The 18961-nt window shown below is 45.9% G+C and overlaps 1 protein-coding gene across 8 annotated transcripts in view; it reads left to right on the plus strand.

Annotated features, from left to right (window-relative positions):
• AFF2 (AF4/FMR2 family member 2) overlaps positions 1-18961 on the plus strand; it is a 452543-nt gene that overhangs the window by 294444 nt on the left and 139138 nt on the right. For 4 of the 8 annotated variants that reach the window (XM_042973735.1, XM_042973737.1, XM_042973736.1 and 1 more), the window contains exon 5: positions 13969-14055. The exons of the other annotated variants lie outside the window; for them this stretch is intronic. In XM_042973735.1, the coding sequence (XP_042829669.1) occupies positions 13969-14055 (87 nt within the window). The remainder of the gene's footprint in view (positions 1-13968; positions 14056-18961) is intronic. 8 annotated transcript variants of the gene reach the window in all.

The following is an 18961-nucleotide window of genomic DNA, read 5'->3' on the forward strand; positions in this document are numbered from 1 at the left end:
GGTGGAACACAACCCCTGAGGGGCAGTTCTAAAGGGATAAGTATCTGAGCAGTAAAAGGAAGAACGTTCTAGGGAGACATCATGGTTAAGGGAGTAGAGCTTGGCTCTTCTCCCCTGCGGAGCATTCTTGGGTAATTTAGCCATTCTGGATCTCATTTACAAAACTGGGATGATACTGTGTAATTTTCAGGATTAGTGGGAGGATTGAATGGGCCGGGGTGTGCTAAGGCCCTAGAACCGTGCTTGGAACACTGGGTAAATGTTAGGTCCTTCTTCTCTCCCCTGTCCTAATTGGTGGATTTGTCTGAGGATGAAAGGAAGTGCGGGTTCTGTTGCCAGAGGCATTCAAGCAGAGGTGCAGTGCTTCCCCAGCACCTAGAGGAGAAACTCCCATATCCTTATCTTGGCGGTCATGGCCCTTCCGGTAGGTCATCGCTCGTGCCTACCTTGCCTGTCGCCGCTCTTCCTCCATTCTCCACAGACGTCCTTTCCCCTAGGATCGCTCTTCTCTGAAGCCCTAACTGTCCAAATGAAATGAATCTCTCTCTCCTTCCTCTGGGTCCCCTCACCACCTTTTCTGCATCTGCACTTGTCACTTGTGCCTCTCGTGGCATAACGTGAGGCTCCTTAGATCAGAGGCTGTGTCCCATTGGCCTAGCCCAGAAGCCCCTCCACTCCCACATGTTCATGAAGGTGACGAGTGTGGGTGGATAATAAAGTGCATAGAGGTAGGTGTTTGTCGTGTGACTTCAGTTTGTAGAGGAACGGTTAAAGAAAATGGTCTCACAGTATCATGCCCACCCTTGGTAAAGTAATAATATGTTTTCCGTGAAGTTAATAAGCAGATAATAGTGTTTGGTAAGTAGAATAGTTATATGAATATTAGGCATTGTAGTGACTGCATTTCTTATTTCTTCAAATAATGTATTTAGCATTACTTTTTGTGCTAGGTTTTTCCATTGCCAAGTATTACTTAATACCTTTGCTCTAACCCATTTTTAATATTGCTCCTCAAAGTCCCATAAGGTTGGCATTACTGCTTTAAGCAAGGCATCGATGAAAAGCAAAGGTGGAGGCCCCATATGCTACTATAATCGGAGAGAAAGCTGATCCGAATCTCTTAAATAATGTTAAAGGGGCTGATTTGGTACCATTCACTGTGTTTATTATCATCGTGGTCACAAGAAAGATGCCTCCATGACACGTGCCTTTTTTCCTCCAGAGGGAGTTTTCTAGACTTTGTCTTATGGCTGAAAACCGGTATGTTGCTTCCATTAGACACTCAGCCTCACGGCAAAGATTGTGTCAAAATGGCGTACTTCCCCCAAATCTTCCATTCCTGGGATGATCATGCTAACACAAGCCAACTCATCCAGCTCTCCCCTGGCAACATGTTTATTAGAATTTGCCAGATCACAGAATACAGGTCAAAGGCCCATCTAAAGCTATGCCAGATAAAAGCATCCCGGCTACCTGGGCCTCTGGTAGTTTTCTCTTCAGTCCCTTGCAGCTTCTTGGAACCTGTTAAGGGCTGGAGAAAACCCGAGGAGCTTGTCCGCCCTCAAATCTTGCAGCCTCTTTCCTGTTCTTTAGCCCAAGAGCTGCTAGCACAGCCTCACACACCTAGCACTTTTGATACCAAAGTCAATGTTGGTCCGTGTCACTTAGCAAAGACCACAGAGCCCCTTGACTAGTCTCTGAACCATTATGGGCTTTGGGTTTTCCACCTGTAAAATCAAAGTGTTGACGATTTTGCTCTGCCCAGTACAGTAACAGTAGCCACATGTGGCTGGTTACTGAAGTTTAAATTAGTTAAATTATAATAGAAGTTCACATCCTCAGTCCATTAGGTGCATGAGGGTTACATGAGACCCTGGAAGGGCCCTTTTCAGAAAAATGATACTATAAAAACCCTGCACCTGATTTGTATTCACCCTTCCCTCTCTTTCACTCCCTCTTTCCTGCCCTCTTCAGCTTTTTCAGAAGATCCATTACTTCGTACAGGAGGTGGCTGCCTACACCTTGATCTAATACAATTCCAGGGACCCTAGATCCAGATGATTAACCTTAAAGTGGCCTAAGTCCTGTGAAAAGACATTCGTTGAATTCTGTGTTAGTGACAAGGCTTACTTTCTTGTCTATGCCATCCAGGCTGTGTGATGCGCACATGACAATGAATTGGGAAACTAGCATGAGCGAGGGCAGTGGTTTCAAAACACTTATAAAGTAGCTCCTAAAACCACTGAGATATGGTTGGCCTGCAGAAAGGGGACAACGTCTGGTTCCTGCTGCATGTTCGACCATGTTCCCGTTGAGAGAGACCATCCTGATGGAGCACAGTGGTGGCCAAAGCCCAGGGTGCAAAGCCACCACCTGGACAGAGGTCCTTCACCCGCCATGTGCTGGCTGTGTGACTTTGTGCCAGAGGTTGCTCTTGTGTGAGATGCGGCTTATCTGATCTGTGAAATGAGAACAATGGGAATGATTTCCCTGGACCCTTGAGCGGACGAGACACGGTGACATAAATGAAACATTGAAATATCCAGAGAATTCTCACCACTAAATCCTCGCAAACTTCTATTGGATTTAATGGTGACTCTTATTTTTTTTTAACGTTTATTCATTTTTGAGAGACAGAGAGACAGAGCGCAAGCGTGGGTGGGTCAGAGAGAGAGGGAAACAGGCTCCAGGCTCCGAGCTGTCAGCACAGAGCCCAACGCGGGGCTTGAACTCACAAACTGCAAGATCATGACCTGACCCGAAGTCGGACGCTTAAACCGACCGAGCCACCCAGGCACCCCTGGCTGAATTGTCATTCAGCAATTCCAAGTATTCTCAAAGTGTGACTTTGAAGTCTGTGTTTCAACCCCTCACACACTCTAGTCTGGTTCAGCTGAGGAGTTTAAATTGCCCCTGCGATGGTTTTCCTAATTATTAAATATATGAGCTCCTTTCACATCTTTAATACAGGACATTTTTTTTCTTTTTTGTTTTTGACCACTGCATGGTTCATAAGGCACTTTGCAGCTTTTCAAATTGTTACATGTGTTTAATTAGCCTAGAGACCCTGCCACGTTGATTTCTGTCAGCTGCATAACAGTCTCTGTGGGTAGCTTGCAAATCCCTGTCTGGGATTGTTTTTAATGATTTTGCACATTTCTTTTTGAAAGCAAATGAAGGACAGACTAGATGAGCAGGAGTCAGTGGCGGGATGGCTGTGGCGGGAGGAGGGCGGTGCTTGGGTGCTGTTGTGCTGGGGAGAAGCATGTGACTGGAGCCCAGTAGAAAATCACTGGTTGACAACTGGCGTTCGGACAGGAGTTGATTACACACCACGATCTGAAGCCCAGGCCTGAGACAGGCAGGTTTGTGAGGGAGCGTCCTTCGTGTGCATTTATTTACCACAAGCTCAATGTAACATTTGCTCACTAGAACCTTTCCAGCAAAGGGTTTGACATTATTCTCTTTGGATCTTCTCTATGGTACTTGCCAAAATTTATAGCAAGGAGGAAATGTATTGATCTGGTTACCCCAAGAGATGGTATAGGCTGAAACGGATAGAGTTAAAGAGGATTTAGAGACATCCATGGGCAGTGGACTCTTACAAGATCATTGAACAAAGCTTGGCAGGGCTGGGGGGAGTTGGATGGGGTCCCTTTCTCATGGTGTGCCTCAAAGATGCCAACAGGAAACTCTTAATGAAAAGACACTTTGATAATAGACTGTAACTGTGATTGCCACCTTTTTATTTAAAAAAAAAAAAAAAACAACACCAAAACATGACTAGGTGATGAAATGCAAGAATCAGATTGGATTTCTGTGTAGCAAATACTTAGTATATAGTATCTCTGTGTTCTGATTTCCAAAGAGGTATCACATGTCAGTAGCTACTTCTAGCTTATGCTGTGTGGCAAGTAGCTGTTTTCACCAAGGCAGAGAAGGACCAGCCTTCCTGATTTTCACCCAGGACTGAAGCTTTATAGCATGCCTCTGGGGCAAGGTTTTATGTCCACACTGCCTGGCCCCTCGAGTGTTCTTACTGAGTTTAGAATGTTCTCTTTCTCCATTAGCCAGACATCCCTTTAGAAAAAGATACGGCCCTCACTTGTGCTGCTTCTTTGCCACTCTTAATATGGAATAAAGAAGCTATTTACTTCCCATTATTTGAAGTAATTGCAGAAAGAAACTAATCTGGAGAGAGGAGTGACTGTCCAGGCAGTGAAGAAGACGCAGCCTGTTAGGGGCTTGGAATATTCTGAGGGGGATTTCTGAATCGATTTCACTGAGGCGTGGTTTTGATGTTGTTAAATTCAGGCTACTGCAGAGTTTGATGCCTCTGTTGGCTTATTTTTATTTTTATTGGGGAGAGTGTGTTGATGGGGTAGGAGGGCCTGGTGTACCATAGCTAGACCAACACCTTATGATCAATTTGTTAGTTAATTTCATGTGAATGGGGCAAATCAGTTCTCTTTCATCCCCCCTGGCGCTGTGATTCTGTGAGTCTAAGATGGAAATAGCTGTTTCAGAGGAAAGACAATTCCATGCAAATCATATTGGCTGGAGTTTCAACTGTATTAGTGGCCTGATGCCTTATTTTTCCTGAGCTCAGAAATAATGAGAGAGCAAAGCTACGGCCAAGTTGTTCACTGGAGGGCTCTTTCCATGAAAATAGATATTACTTCTTTTTTTTCCTCAGCAATTGAGCCTTTGTTCCTTCTAAAAGCAGTTGTCATGAACTCCTCATTACCATTTTTCTTAATGTGATAAATGTAAACTACAAGAAAGCTATCATGTTTGAAAAGCTATAGCAGCCTCTAGAAAGGAATACTGACGCCTGGCATAAGTCTTTAAAAAGGCTTAGACTGGGGATTGCAACAAATGTATCCTCTTGCCTCCCTGTGCCTGGACTTGTCTTTTACTTACAGCAGAATCCGTGTTGCTACATCTGCAATCTCTGTCTGTCCCGCAATGTGAGATCAGCAAATGTCTTGGGTGATTTCTGGAACGTGGTAGCAAGTCGATAGCAAAACTGTTTCTTTTCTTTTTTTTTTTTTTTAATTCAACTCTGACAGGTTTATTTTAGCTCTACTTTTGAATGATAACTAATAATTGTTATCCTATACCCATTCCAATTATGAATACTCTGGTTACCTAGAGCCAGCCGCAACCCTGTACCTGGACCTGCTCCAGCTACCCGGCTCTTACGTACGTTGCAGAGAGCAAAACCATAATAATGTTTTTTGGATGAATGAAATTAAATGTAGATCATTAAAGATGGTGTTGGGGGAGCAGCCAATGAAAGTGTATAAATTTTGTCAAATTGGTTTAGCTGACCTGGAGGTAAAGGAGCATATTAGAGCTTAGCCATAAAGAATTCTTTCATTAGGCGCTCCCAGCTGGCTCGCTCAGTTGGGCATCCGACTTCAGCTCAGGTCATGATCTTGCAGTTTGTGAGTTCAAGCCCTGCGTCAGGCTCTGTGCTGACAGCTCGGAGCCTGAGCCTACTTCCAGGTCTGTGTCTCCCTCTCTCTCTGCCCCTCCTCTGCTCACACTCTGTCTTTCTCTGTCAAAAATAAAGAAACATTAAAAAGAATTTAAAAACAGAATTCTTTCATGTTATGATGATAGCGTGTGTCATGCTATCCGGTGAAGTTGCTTGGGAAAAAAAATGGCTATAATATTATAGTATAGTTTAATTTTTTTAAGGTTTACTTATTTTTGAGAAGGGGGTGAGAGAGAGAGAGAGAGAGAGAGACAGAGACAGAGACAGAGACAGAGACAGAGACAGGGTGTGAGCAGGGGAGGGGCAGACAGAGAGGGAGACACAGAATCTGAAGCAGGCTCCAGGCTCTGAGCTGTCAGCACAGAGCCCGAGGCGGGGCTCGAACTCACAAGCCGTGAGATCATGATCTGAGCCAAAGTCGGACACTTTACCGACTGAGCCGCCCAAGCGCCCCTGTATTACATTTTAAATGATGGTCATTTGGATGTAGTTGATGGCAAAATAATTTGAAACACAAGAATTAGAAACTGGACATCGAACTTTAAAAATCACTTTTGAAAAAGATTAACAGTGTCAAAATTAGCTTATGGCTGAAGGAAACAAGCTCCTGGCTTAGAAAGGTTGAGTTGCGCCCAATGTGTCACCATGGTGGTCTGCCCACCTGTTGCTAGAGGTTTCTCTGTGGACTGTGTGCGTAGAGTGGTGAAGTGTAACTGCACATGGCCGTACACATCCCCGTTACACTGAGTGAACGAAATGCAACTCCTCGCATCGGCCATGGCAAGAAGATGGATCGATTGTCTGAACGAACACATGGTGTGGCCACGGGGTCACTGATCACCACGCTCCCCAACTGTAAATTAGAATTAGGCCCTTTAAAATGTTTTTTAATATTTATTTATGAGACAGAGAGAGACAGAGCACAAGGAGGGGTAGAGAGAGAGGGAGACACAGAATCTGAAGCAGGCTCCAGGCTCCGAGCTGTCAGCACAGAGCCCGATGAGGGTCTCAAACTCAAAACCTCGAGATCATGACCTGAGCTGAAGTCGGTCGCTTAACCAACTGAGCCACTCAGGTGCCCCTGGAATTAGGTCCTTTTAAAATAGAACCCTGGTTGGGGGGGGGAGGGGTGGGCAGGATGAAGGCAGCAGTCTAAGGTGCACCTTGTGCCTGTATAGTCCTGAGGCTGATGGAGAAAATTTCCAGATTCCCTGAAACAACTGCCGGCCCTAAAGAGCTTTAAATAAAGCAGTCAGTTATTTATTTGAAGACAAAAATACTATCAGGATTTTTTAGAACATGTCAATGAAATCATAACTTAGTGTTAGAAACTTTTAAAACAATTAGCCTTTTTCTTACTTTTTTTTTTCCCTGGTGGATTGCATGATGTGTTGGCCTATTGTTGGGAAGTGATGTTTCGTATGACAGTTGAATTTATGCTTCTTCCCTACCGGCACTTGCATAGAAATCAGAGATGCAGTCTCAGGAGACTGTCTTAAGACCATTCCAAAGAGAAGAGTATCCATTCAGTTTCATGGAACAGCATTTTGACCACTTGAGAGGCTTGGCAGGAGCATCAGCGATCAAGCCCAGAAAAGCCCACCGTCGTTGGACCTTCCAAGAGCTGAGCAAACAGACGAATTGGGCTGTTAGCTGTCTCACCGCGAGCCAGAAGGCCCTCCACAGCCCTCCTTCCCCACCGTCCCTGGGACAGTGATGGACTTCCTTAGCCAGTTTGCTCAGCCGTGTTTGCATGTCACATAAAACAACAACAATAACAGCAAAGCCTGCTCTTTCAGATTCAGTTTTGCACCATAAATATCCTCGGCCGTACCGAGATGAAGAAGACGATCAAAGGTTCACGGAAGGCGGTGCGGTTGGTCCTTAACCTCCCTCCCCTGCCTCTCTAGGAATCCCTTTTCTAGTACCCTGGGCACAGGCCCCCTTGCCTTTAGAGATGCGTCCCCATTGCCTTCTAAAGCAGTAGGCTCCATGGTTGAAAAGGCCACATGAATGGAAAATCTTGTATAGTTTGAGCTAACATTGGTTCCCCGGTAACTTCTCCCTACAGGACATAGTCCTAACCTCTTGGTCCACAAAGCAGGTTCCAAATCTCTCCCATATGAGAGCCCTTAGGCTCTCTCATATTTGAATGCACTTCTCAGACCTTCCCTCTTCTGTAGACTAAATGTTCTCTTTAAAAATGTTTTTTTTTAATGTTTGTTTATTTTTGAGAGAGAGACAGAGCGTGAGAGGCAAAGGGACAGAGAGAGAAGGAGTCACAGAATCCGAAGCAGGCTCCAGGGTCTGAGCTGTCAGCACAGAGCCCAACTCGGGGCTCGAACTCAGGAGTGTAAGATCATGACCTGAGCTGAAGTCGGATGCTTAACCGACTGAGCCACCCAGGCGCCCCCTAGATGTTCTCTCTTAAAGTGCATTTATACCTGTAATGCTTTCCAAGCTCTTACAGTTCTAGCAGCCATCCCTGTTAAGAGAGCGCAGTATTCCCAGGCCCCTGCTGAAATGAGCCATCCAGGATGGCGGTGTGTTTCAGATGTGGCCTGTCCCATACAGCGTACTATTGTGTGCAATCAATGATCGTCTTCTGCACTGGAGGCAGCATACTTACCTTGATATCACCTGTGTTGGCATTGGTTCTTTTGGCTGCTGAATCCCCTCAAGTTTGCTTCGGGTCAACTAAAATCCTTGCATTTTCATCCCATGAATCACAGCTAAGTCAGGTGGGCTTTCTCATTCTGCAATTTTACACTTGGTTTGCAGAACATAATTGCAGTTTTCATTTACCTCTGTTAAAATTCATCTTATTGGCTTCAGGCCAGGTTTGCAACGTGTTTCTGAATTTTGATATTCACAGTTTAGTGTCACCTACAGTTTTGATAAGCACACATGTTGTATGTTCTTAAGTTGTTGATTAAATGAGATAGTGCTTCTGAGTATCTCTGTCAATCAGAAGGCCCAATAACAAGTAAGGCATTATTATCATTAAAACTGGTAAACAAGGAAGGACCACAAATGGCAGAGCCTTAGGAAATGCCTCTGGAGGCTGCCTTCTAGGTTGACCTTATTTACTCAACAATTTGTGTAAGTTTATTCAACTTAGGGCATGTTAATACGCCTTGCACATCTCCATCCTTAGCTGTAGGAGTTCTGTGTGAGGTTTGGTAAATGCCTCAGTGGGGCCAAGATGTACTGTGGCAATCCAGTCTTCCAACTAGGTCCTCATTTCCCAGGTGCTATCGATGTGCTAGATTGTGGCCTGGTCAGGGTTAAATACACCCTTGAACCCGAAGTAAGCGGGATATTTTGTAGGAGCATCTTTAGGAGAAAACAGTCTGGGAAACACAGTGTCTATCCTGGGAGGGTCCAGAGGGGAGGGAGAGTGAGACAGAGAGAGAGACAGAGAGAGAGACAGAGAGAGACCAGTAGCTCTTCCCCTGCACCCTCCTTCCTCGCATGGGTACTTTTACGACCCTGGCCAAAGGGCTCCAGCCTCCAGTCCTTGTCCTCCCAGGGCCTGCCGGGAAGGAGAGCCGGCCAGGAGGAGCAGGTGCACGTCTCTGCAGGGGCTGCCTGCTGGGAGGCCACACTGGGAGTGGCAGCGTGTGCAGACTCCTCTCCCGGCTGAGTGCTGGGCTCCCTCCGGGGGCCCACTCCACGGCCCACCTCAGCCCTGTGGTCCATTTCCTACCGAACGGCCCCACTGCTGCTACAGGTGTCTGTGCAGATACTCTCCCTGCCTGGCTTCCCTCAGCCAGTTAGCAAGTGACAGCGGATTGAGGACTGAGGAACGGTTTGGCTGCTGTTCTCCCGAGGCCCAGTTCCCTGGACAGGCCCTGCCAGGGACACCAAGGGCCCTTGACCCTTATTGCCTGGCCACCCTGATGCCTAACTCCACCTCAGCCCCCATTTCTGCCTCTTCAGAGAGCTGCTGGGGCTCATGGATACGAAGGTTCTAAATCATTCATTCAAGCAAATTAGGTTTTCTGGTAAATTATTAACATCCCCTTATTCCCCCCCCCCCCCGCCACCCCCCCCCCCACACACACGTGGTTTTGCTCAGGAGGAAGGGGGGCGCTTTGGCTCAAGAAGCAGATTTGACTCTCCAGTGAACATACCTCATTCACCTGGTCGGGGCACATGGGCTGAGCTCACGAGTCTCAAGTTTACATTCGTTTTGGAGAAAAGGGGGTGCCGATGTTCCTGCATCCCGAGGCCCCGGAGGCATGGCAGACTGCGCAGTGTATATATTTACTATCCTATTACACTTCCTGGAACGAAAAACAGAAGGAAAAGTATCCCCTCCCCCAGTGGAAGTTGGAGTCCAAGGTCGTTTCAGTCCAGGCCTCTGTGAAAATCAACTCCGGCCTGATTTCGTGGCTTTGTCTATTCGGTCGTCCTTGTAATTTAAAAGCATTCAGCTGTTCCCACTTACTGGTACTTCCCAAGCTACACTTCTGTTCTTAGCATTTCAGCAAGGGGAAGGGGGAAGGTGGACAGAGCCCCTCTCATCTGGAGCCGCGGACGGAGCCTGAGCTACCCATCTGCTGGGCTCATGCTGGCAATGCTCTAGCTCTGCTCGCGGGCCAGGTTGCCACGAACCTTGCCTTTGACACCGTGTGCTTCCCGGAACCTTGCACGCGCATTAGCTCCCTTTCTCCTGTGGCCCGGAGCGGGCAAGCAACTTGACCGGGCTCACTCGGGTAGCTTTTGGCCAAACTCAGACATGAGTTAAGCTCTCCTTACTCTTCGTCCGGGGGTCTTTTGGGGATCTTTCTGATTCTAGCAACAACAACAATGAAATATGTGAGATCCCACCTTTTATTCATTAAGATGGTTATCTGAAAAACGAATCATCTCTTCAGTTAACTCTTCGAGGTAAGGACCTGAATATTCATGTTATGCTTTTTAACCTAAATATACGCACTCAGGAGCGCACACACACGTACATGTGTGCACACGGCTCGCGAGGTGGTTAGCACATCCAGCAGCATGAGCCCTTCTGAGGAAGGTTCTTGACTTTGTATCCTTTCTAGATCCCAGTGACTAATGCATAATGACTACGCAGCACAAGTTAGTAGAGCAAAATGCGGGGAATTCACCAAGCAGACCCCGCCATTTACTAATTGTGTGGCCTTGGACAAGTCACGTCACCTCTTTGTGTCTCCAAAGGAGTATGATAGTGACCCCTGCCTCTTTAGTTTGTAGTGCCAAAAGACCGAGTGTGGGAAATAAGCATCTGGTGCACGGTAAGCGCTTGGCGAATCTTGGTATGGTTATTATTCTTCTTATCAATTCGGTTATGATTCTTATTATTAATCCATGCATAGAAACAGTAGATGCTAATAACAGCATCTCATATTAACCAGGTACCACATACCAGGCACTGGAGATACGAAGTTGAATAAGACAAGGCTTGGGACAACATCCTATTATTACAAATAACAGCCAGTCGGACAGCTCCGTGTTAGATGAGTATGGGATGCATTTGAAATTAGGAGAGTCTGGAATCCAGACCATCTTCTGCTCCTCAGCCAGTGGCACACCCAGCTTGTGTGTCTAAGTCCAGCAAAGTGATTCTACCCACAAGTTGTTTTGGATCCATTAGCGTCTTAGCCGTGAGCCATCGTACGGATAATATGGTGGAGAAATAATCATTGGTGGAAAATTGGGCCTTTTCTGATTCTGCTGGGTTTGACTGTGAAGTCTTCAGATCACATTAATTTAAGCATCTGCCCCATTGTTAGAAATTACATAGCATGCTCTGTTGCCTGTGAAACCTATTCTTTGTCCAATACTGAAAGATAAAAACGTCATTGCTTACTTAGTCCTTTCTCCATTAACTTAACCATGTTAGTCGACTTTACAATAACAGTCAACCTATGTGGTGTAGTGGAAAGGATGTGTGCTTTGGAGTCCCCAGCATTCACTTACCACTGCCCAATGGGAAGATGAGTCCCTGCTTCATTTCTTTCTTGGGGAGGATCGAAGGCGTTACAGAGCAGCCTCACGTGCATGCGTGTCTGTGTGTGCGTGTGAGATTTTTGTTGTTAGTGGAGGAGTGACGCTTGGTGTTAAGCCTGGGCGGTCAGCACTGGAGCCTGATGAATAGGTAGGCTTAGGACAATTGGATAAGGGTGCACGGGTGTTCTTATCTTGGGAATAGCAAGAACATAAAAATAGATTAATATCCTTCGAGTGTGAATGAAAAGGATGACAGTGGAAAATCTGCTGTGAGCTCTCCACACCTTACGGGTCTAGCTCATTTTGAGAAGTGAAAGAGCTTGCTCCAACGTTCCTTGCTGAAGATATCTTTTCAGGAAATTATATTCCTTTCAACTGCATCCTCCCTACCTTAATCAAATGCATCGGTGGTAATATGCAATAGGCCCGCCGTTTCATGAAATCTCGCGTTTCAAATACGGAGAATCAGTTTTACTCGATGGTGCACTCTGGGGGTAATTCGATATCATCCGATTCCACCATCGAGTAAATTCAGATGATCTGGGGGAGAAGGTACATCCCTGAGGAGGGAGTTCATCCTTCCAGGCGTATGAAACACCTTTTAATAAGCCCAGAGGCACACCTCTAAAGCCAGTGGTGGAAAGGGAAATAACTAAGCCTCTCATTGATTGAGGCATACTCCCCAGTTGCCGATAAGAGACAACACTTCTTATCCCAGGCTAGGGCTTACTGCCCCTTCGTCAGCTCGGGCCAAATTAGGACCTGTATCTTGTAAATGGAACTAATTTTGGAGAAGACCAGCCTTAATCAGGAAAAAAAAAAAAAACACATCTAAAATTTAAAAGAAATCATTCAGTAACTAGAACTCGACTTTAAACTGTTGTCACACAGAGTTACTTTGGACCAGTTTTGATGAATGCATAAACAGCATTTGTCACGAACGTGATCAATTGCATACAAATGCACAACTCAAAACCACTTGAAAATAGTCTCTCTCTTAAGTAGGTTAAGCATCCCCTCTAAATCTTGTATGCATCTTTAATGTCCTTAGCACCTCCTGTTAAATAGTGCGAGGTAGAACCCAATCTGTGTCAGCCCTTGTCTGAATCATACTTACAAATTCGGCTTCAGCGCTGCACTGTGAATGAACCTGTGAAGTATCTCCTTGCATTACCGCTCTTCATACATCAAAGACTCTTTTTGAACTGGGTAATTATAGAAGGAAAAAAAACATGTTTTAGTGCTACCTGAGAGTTCTTATTAATATTACCTTTGAAATGACTAATTATGTTACCCATAAAGATTGGGGGAAAGTATTATGTAACTGACTCATTAAAAAAGGCCTTTCATAAACTTTGATCCTCTCCACTCCTCCCCAAAGCTCTCCTTTCTTTCCATTATGGCACTGATTTTTATGCCGGATGTTTATATACCAAAATGTCTGATGAATACAACACACGAGGGTGCCCTCCCGTCTCACAAACTTTGTCATCGCTGGTGCTGGGATGTGAAGCATGTGATTTAATTATCCTTCCTCTTTGGGTACAGTGTGTCGGCCACGAGCCCTATGACTCCGGTAAGATTTGAACAGCAACCCTTTTCAAACCGAGTGTTTGAAGGCATCGGGAAGGTGCCCCTGCTGATAACGGAGAGCGGGAGCCCGAGGAGCTCCTCCTACTTTGGAGACTTGGACTCGCAGACACCCTGTGGGTACGGCTGGGCGGAACGGTGCCGCCAATCTCACAGGAACCTTCTCGAGGAATGAGAAAGAATTCTCCTCTGCTGCCTCTTCTTTGCCTGGGAAAAGCAACGGCGCGTGCCCAATCTGTGTCCAGAACGCAGGTAGTGACAGTGCTGCCCTCCCCCTGAGCTGCCAGATGACACCCGCTGCAGGAGACCCGGAATGAGAAGAGCCCCAGGCAATCAGGAGTCCTTCCTGGGAGCGCCTCAGATAGTTGACAGAATGCAGAACTCAAGCCTTAGAAGAAAAGTTGAAGGTTCCCAACGAATGAACGAACAGGCTGCAAATGTCTCAGACTAGAGAAGAGGCGACACCAGGGGACAGGGTTGCTGTCTTCCAGCAGCTGAGGGCTTGTCATGCGAAGGAAGAGGGGACGTGTTCTGTGCAGTTGCAAAGTACCATCCGTAGGTAGAAGCCCCTGGGAGACAGGCGTTTGGCTCACGACCAGGAAGAATAGTGTGATCGAGCTGTGTCATGTGGGACAGGCAGCGTCAAGCATTAGGGAGCTCCCTGTCACTGGCACTGTGCAAGTGGGTGTCGGATGGCCCTGCGTGTCACAGGTAGGCTTCAAGCACCGGTATGGGGCAGGGGGAATGGAGTGGATGAATTTCAGTTCCCCTGAAAACAACTAGGCCGACTAAGTCAGTAAGTATTTATAATGGGCCCTGCTATATTGAGTGCCAAGAAGGTGTTTCATTTTCTCAATGCCCCAAAATAAAGTTGCTTTGTTTTTCCTCACCAGGAGATGACCCATTCCTGGCCTGCTCCTCTCACTGCCATGCATACTTCTGGAAACTCTGAGAAGAACACACTTTCCATCCCAGGACAGGTCAATTCTCTTCCTTCCTCCATTTTCCTTTATCTTAGTTTAATTGTACCGGTCTTCCAGTTGGATCCTTAAAAATAAAAATGGCCTTGGTGCTCTGGTGCCCTAAAATCTAGACTTCCTCTTGCCCCTTGGGATGTTGATAGAAATCTTGTTTTTACCGAGAGTCTCCAGGAGCATATACCCCCAGACACTGGCTTGTGTGGTGTACTACCTAGAGCACAGCCCCTGTCCACATAGATGATGTAGCAGCAACATCCAAGACTTTTAAAAAAATTTTTTTAATGTTTATTTACTTTTGAGAGAGAGAGAGGATGAGGGGCAGAGAGAGGGAGACACAGAACCCGAAGCAGGCTCCAGGCTCTGAGCTGTCAGCACAGAGCCCGAGGCAGGGCTCGAACCCACAAACTGTGAGATCATAACCTGAGCCAAAGTCGGATGCTCAACCGACTGAGCGACCCAGGTGCCCCCATCCAAGACTTTTTAATCAAAAAAAACCAAAAACAAAAACAAAAAAACCTATACTCTTCACCCTAATGGATCGATTTTCAATTTTGTATATCACCTTCCAGTCCTTGCGCACAAGCACACAGATCTTTACACGCCAACACATCATATTGACAGAACTTCTTTTACAGTGCTATTGTCAAATGTTTCATTTTTTCCCCTCACCTGCTCCCAGTAAGAATTTTCTCTCGCCATCAGTTTCTAAAATGCCTAAGTAACCGTGGCTATTCTAATAGCACACTTTAAAAGAAGAAGTAATGTCTTTCTCCCGTCCTTCCTTCCGTCCAATTAACCATCCGTTCATCCATCCATCCATTTATTCAGAAACCATTTTCTGAGGACATACAACAGACTTAAAGTTAGGGGTGAAGAAAAACCCTCTACATGTTATGAGCTAAATGACAAAACAATGTAGAAAATGTCTTCATAGAGAATGAAAGGTTCCGAGAACCACTTTGAGGGGCGGAGAAGGGCCCAAGAGAAGAACACTCCATGCGGAAGAACAGGACGGGCAGAGGCACGGCGAGATGAGGGGTCACGGTGCGATCCATGCTGGCATGGTCTCGAGGGGCTGGCTCAGAGTCGTGTGATGGGAGGCGGACAGAGATGAACCCCCGGCCAGCAAGTGCGTCTCTGTGAAAGACCCCGAGTGCCAGCCAAGGAGCGTAGATTCCGAAACCCAGTCAGACCCTTCAGTGTTTAGGGCCATGAGTTCAACAATAACATTGGCCTAAACTGCGTTCAGTTATCCCCTCCCACCTGTGAAAGGGGTCAGAAGTAAGTGAGCAGCAACCCTCTCTGTCCGTGTCGGGTGTGTGTCATCCCCTCCTGTAAACCCACTGTCCCTCCTTAGGCGGCCCTGGACTGGCGTCCGCCTCCCTAGCATCCTGGCCAAGGGATCGGCTGAGCCGTTTCGGACGTTGAATCCAACGCACTGATACAGCAATTGCATTGTTTTCAGCTGCGTTCTCCAATTTTAGAGATCATCCGCGCAAGTTGCGATTTTGACATTTACCAGTGTATACAATAGAACCGGTTGTTTAAACGGGCTTTTGTAGTAAGTGCACAATTTGGAATCAGGCGCAATTCGCATTTTCTGCCAATTATCTGTGCTCCCATCGACCCCATGATAAAGGTAGAAGCGACTGGGATAAAATGGTGAGACCGGGATGGCTACACACCCACTCTTTTGTTTCACTTGGTTCCTGCCAAAACGTTGGTCTGAAAGAAAAGTACATTTTAAATAACGGTAATGCCATCAACGACATAATGCCTGCGACATGCCTTGCCATGTTCTAAGCCGATAATATCTAGTAAATGATTCATTCCTTCATACCCAAAGAGATTGGTAATTTGACTCTCCCTAATACACAGGGGAGGAAACTGAGGCACAGAGTAACGTAATGTGCCCCGAATGACCCAGCTAGTCAATCAGGTATACCAGCCTTTAGATTCAGGTGTTCTGGTGATGTGTTTATTACACAGATTTACAGATGCCTCGGTTTAAATTTCATCTTCCAAAACGCGGACACATACAGTAAAAACATGTGACTGGGGTGAGCCCCCTTTCCTCAGTGCTTGCACCGGAACTAGGTGACAGCACCCTCCCAGAAAGCATCTATTTCGTACACACGTGATAGAGTTTGCACAGCCGTACAGGTTCTGTCTTATTTGCCTTCGGAGCTGCAGACGTGGCTGCTTTTAATCCTGGCTCTGCCGGTTGCTGGCGAGGTGGTCCCATTCAAGTTCTTCTGAACCTCAGTTTCCCCATCTGTACCATCTGAGTGGAGGTGTGTGCACATGCGCACACGTGTGGGTGCGTGCTGTATCCTCCCACTGGATTTTTCGGGTCAAAGAGTCCGTGATTCTGCAAACTTACAAAAGCAGACACCGTTTAAAATTCCCAACTTACTGAAGTTTACTTATCCATCCCCAATTGAAAGTGCCGTGTTTTTTCAGACAGAATGGAAAAAACTCACAAGGAAGGGAATACCTTGCTCAGCAGAAGTGAGGGAGCTAATAGTGTCCTCAGGGGAAGTTCAGTCAAGGCTTCGTGGAGGTAATCAAACTCCAGACAGAGGCTGGCACTCTACAACCTGTGGGCTTTTAGGTTTTTTAAACGGTTGGGATTTTCAAAAGAAAAAGAATGTGAATATTGTTACGAGTATTAGGAGTTACGTGAATGATGTCAAATAACACGGGTGATATGAATTCAAATTTCAGTGTCTGTAAACCAACCTGTCTTGGAATCCAACCACACAAATTTGTGGCAGAGTTGAATCGTTACGACAGAAGACTGCATGCCCCCCAAAGCTTAAAATATTTAGTATCTGGCCCATCGCAGGAAAAGTTGACCAATCCCTGCTCTAGAATCTAGATCCTATGGGAGCCTCTCATTGTAGGATGATCAAGGCTGTTATTTAAAATAGCCTCGGGGTGCCTGGGGCGGCTCAGTCCGTTGAGCAGGTCATGATCTTGTGGTCAGTGGGTTCGAGCCCCGCCTCGGGCTCTGTGCTGACAGCTCAGAGCCTGGAGCCTGTTTCGGATTCGGTGTCTCCCTCTCTCTCTCTGCCCCTCCCCCACTCACACTGTGTCTCTGTCTCTCAAAAACGAATAAACGGTAAAAAAATTGTTTTAAATAGCCTCACAGAAGTTTGTGAACACAACTTGGCATCGTTATCAAGTCTATTACTAAAATTACTTGTATGACATATCTATGAGCAAAATTCACAGATTGAAGTCAGACATTTTTTTTTAAATTTTGGATTATGTGCATCAACAATTATTGCATGAAGAATGCAAATTTTTTCCCACAACCAAGCCATTTCCGATCAGGGTTGGGTGTGTTTGTACAGTAACTTGGGTAATATCCAGAGGTGTTTCATTTTCTTGGAATTCTGTTTTTAAAAAGGGTTACCCAGCTTAACATTAAAAATGGTATCAGGAATACATAACTCCAGTGAGTCAAATTCAGTAAATAACATAACCCTCGAATTCATGTCATGAGTCACTTCCCTGATGCTTTGAACAACTGACGGTTCCAGTCTGAAGTCCAGAATTCTTGGATGATGTTTAAAAATTCAGTCCAGATTTCTGGGACCGGTATGTTTCACTCTCTGATCAAGTATTTGGTCTACTTGACTTTCGACCTTGTCATTTGATTTCTAAGGGTACATGAGCCCAAACTTGCCCCATACAGTTGTGATGGAGTCCCTTTTAAAAAATAACAGGTAGAATTATTGGTGTATAGTTAAGGACATACAAATGGTTAACCACTCATTCTGGGAGATGAGGTATTTTGGATGATTGAAATTCCTGGATAACTAAAGGCTGGCCTTCCATAGGAGTCATGTAATACGAATCTTTCTGAGATGTAATTAATATTTTTCTGACTTCTTATAAAAATTATACTGAACACGCTTTAGTCTTTCTTTGTAACTTAGACATCATGATGAGCGCTGGAGATTGAACTATGCTGTAATACTGTACTGGACCGTAATTATGCCCTCGGGAGCTATTAAGATGGGTAGGAATGCCTGCCTCCGTCTTAAGTGGCCATAGACTCTTGTGCTTTTTAAGTTCTGACTTTGTTGTGCCTCTGGTACTGTTTTCCCCTTCCCCACCATCTATGATTTGCTAAGGAGTGGAATCAAATGGCCAAGCTTATTAGAGTTTTTCGTCAGAAGTCAATTCTCTATCGGGTGAGGGTAGAGAAATCTTTGAGCAGCAATCTGCATGGGCTTTGTGATAGCTCTTTAGTTGAGAAGGCTTTTCCATCTCTTGTGGAGTTTATGGTAGTCTTCTGGAGTGGCGATCTTGCTGGAAGGGAAGTCTCCCGGGCAGCAGAATCATGCGAAATAGGTAGCAGAACTCGCTTTCCGTGAAAGGACAGTGTTACTGTTCTTGATTGCTTCTCTCAAAGACAAGTGATGCTGCGATTCTATTTTTCTTCTATAGGGTGGCAAGATTCGGCTTCACGAATGGATTACTTACAACGGTGGTTGACATAACTGACTCTTGCGTTTACTTGAATTCACGGTCTCCCTTTCGAGGCTCTTGTCTCGCAGTCAGGATTCTCCCTTCCATCCGCACGGTGTCGTGCGCGCCCTGTACGTCATTGCGGTGCCCCTGCCTGCCAGTTTCGTCAGGCGCCACACAGGTGTGCCGTGCTCCCCGAAAGCCCGCTGTGTCTACATCTGCGTTTCTCAAAAAACAGTGAATGAATTGTGTGCGGGATGCCTTTCAAATCAAATTCAAATCCCTTTAAATAATGTGCTCCACTGACATATTTCACATCGCTTCCCATACTTCACCAAATTTGTAATGAAGTCTTAAGAACCCTTCTCTTGTGAAAATGAGACCCACCTATTGCACACGTGTCACAGCGAAGGTAGAAAACTGG

This window comes from Panthera tigris, chromosome X (assembly GCF_018350195.1).
Source record: "Panthera tigris isolate Pti1 chromosome X, P.tigris_Pti1_mat1.1, whole genome shotgun sequence".
NCBI classification, from domain to species: Eukaryota; Metazoa; Chordata; class Mammalia; order Carnivora; family Felidae; genus Panthera; species Panthera tigris.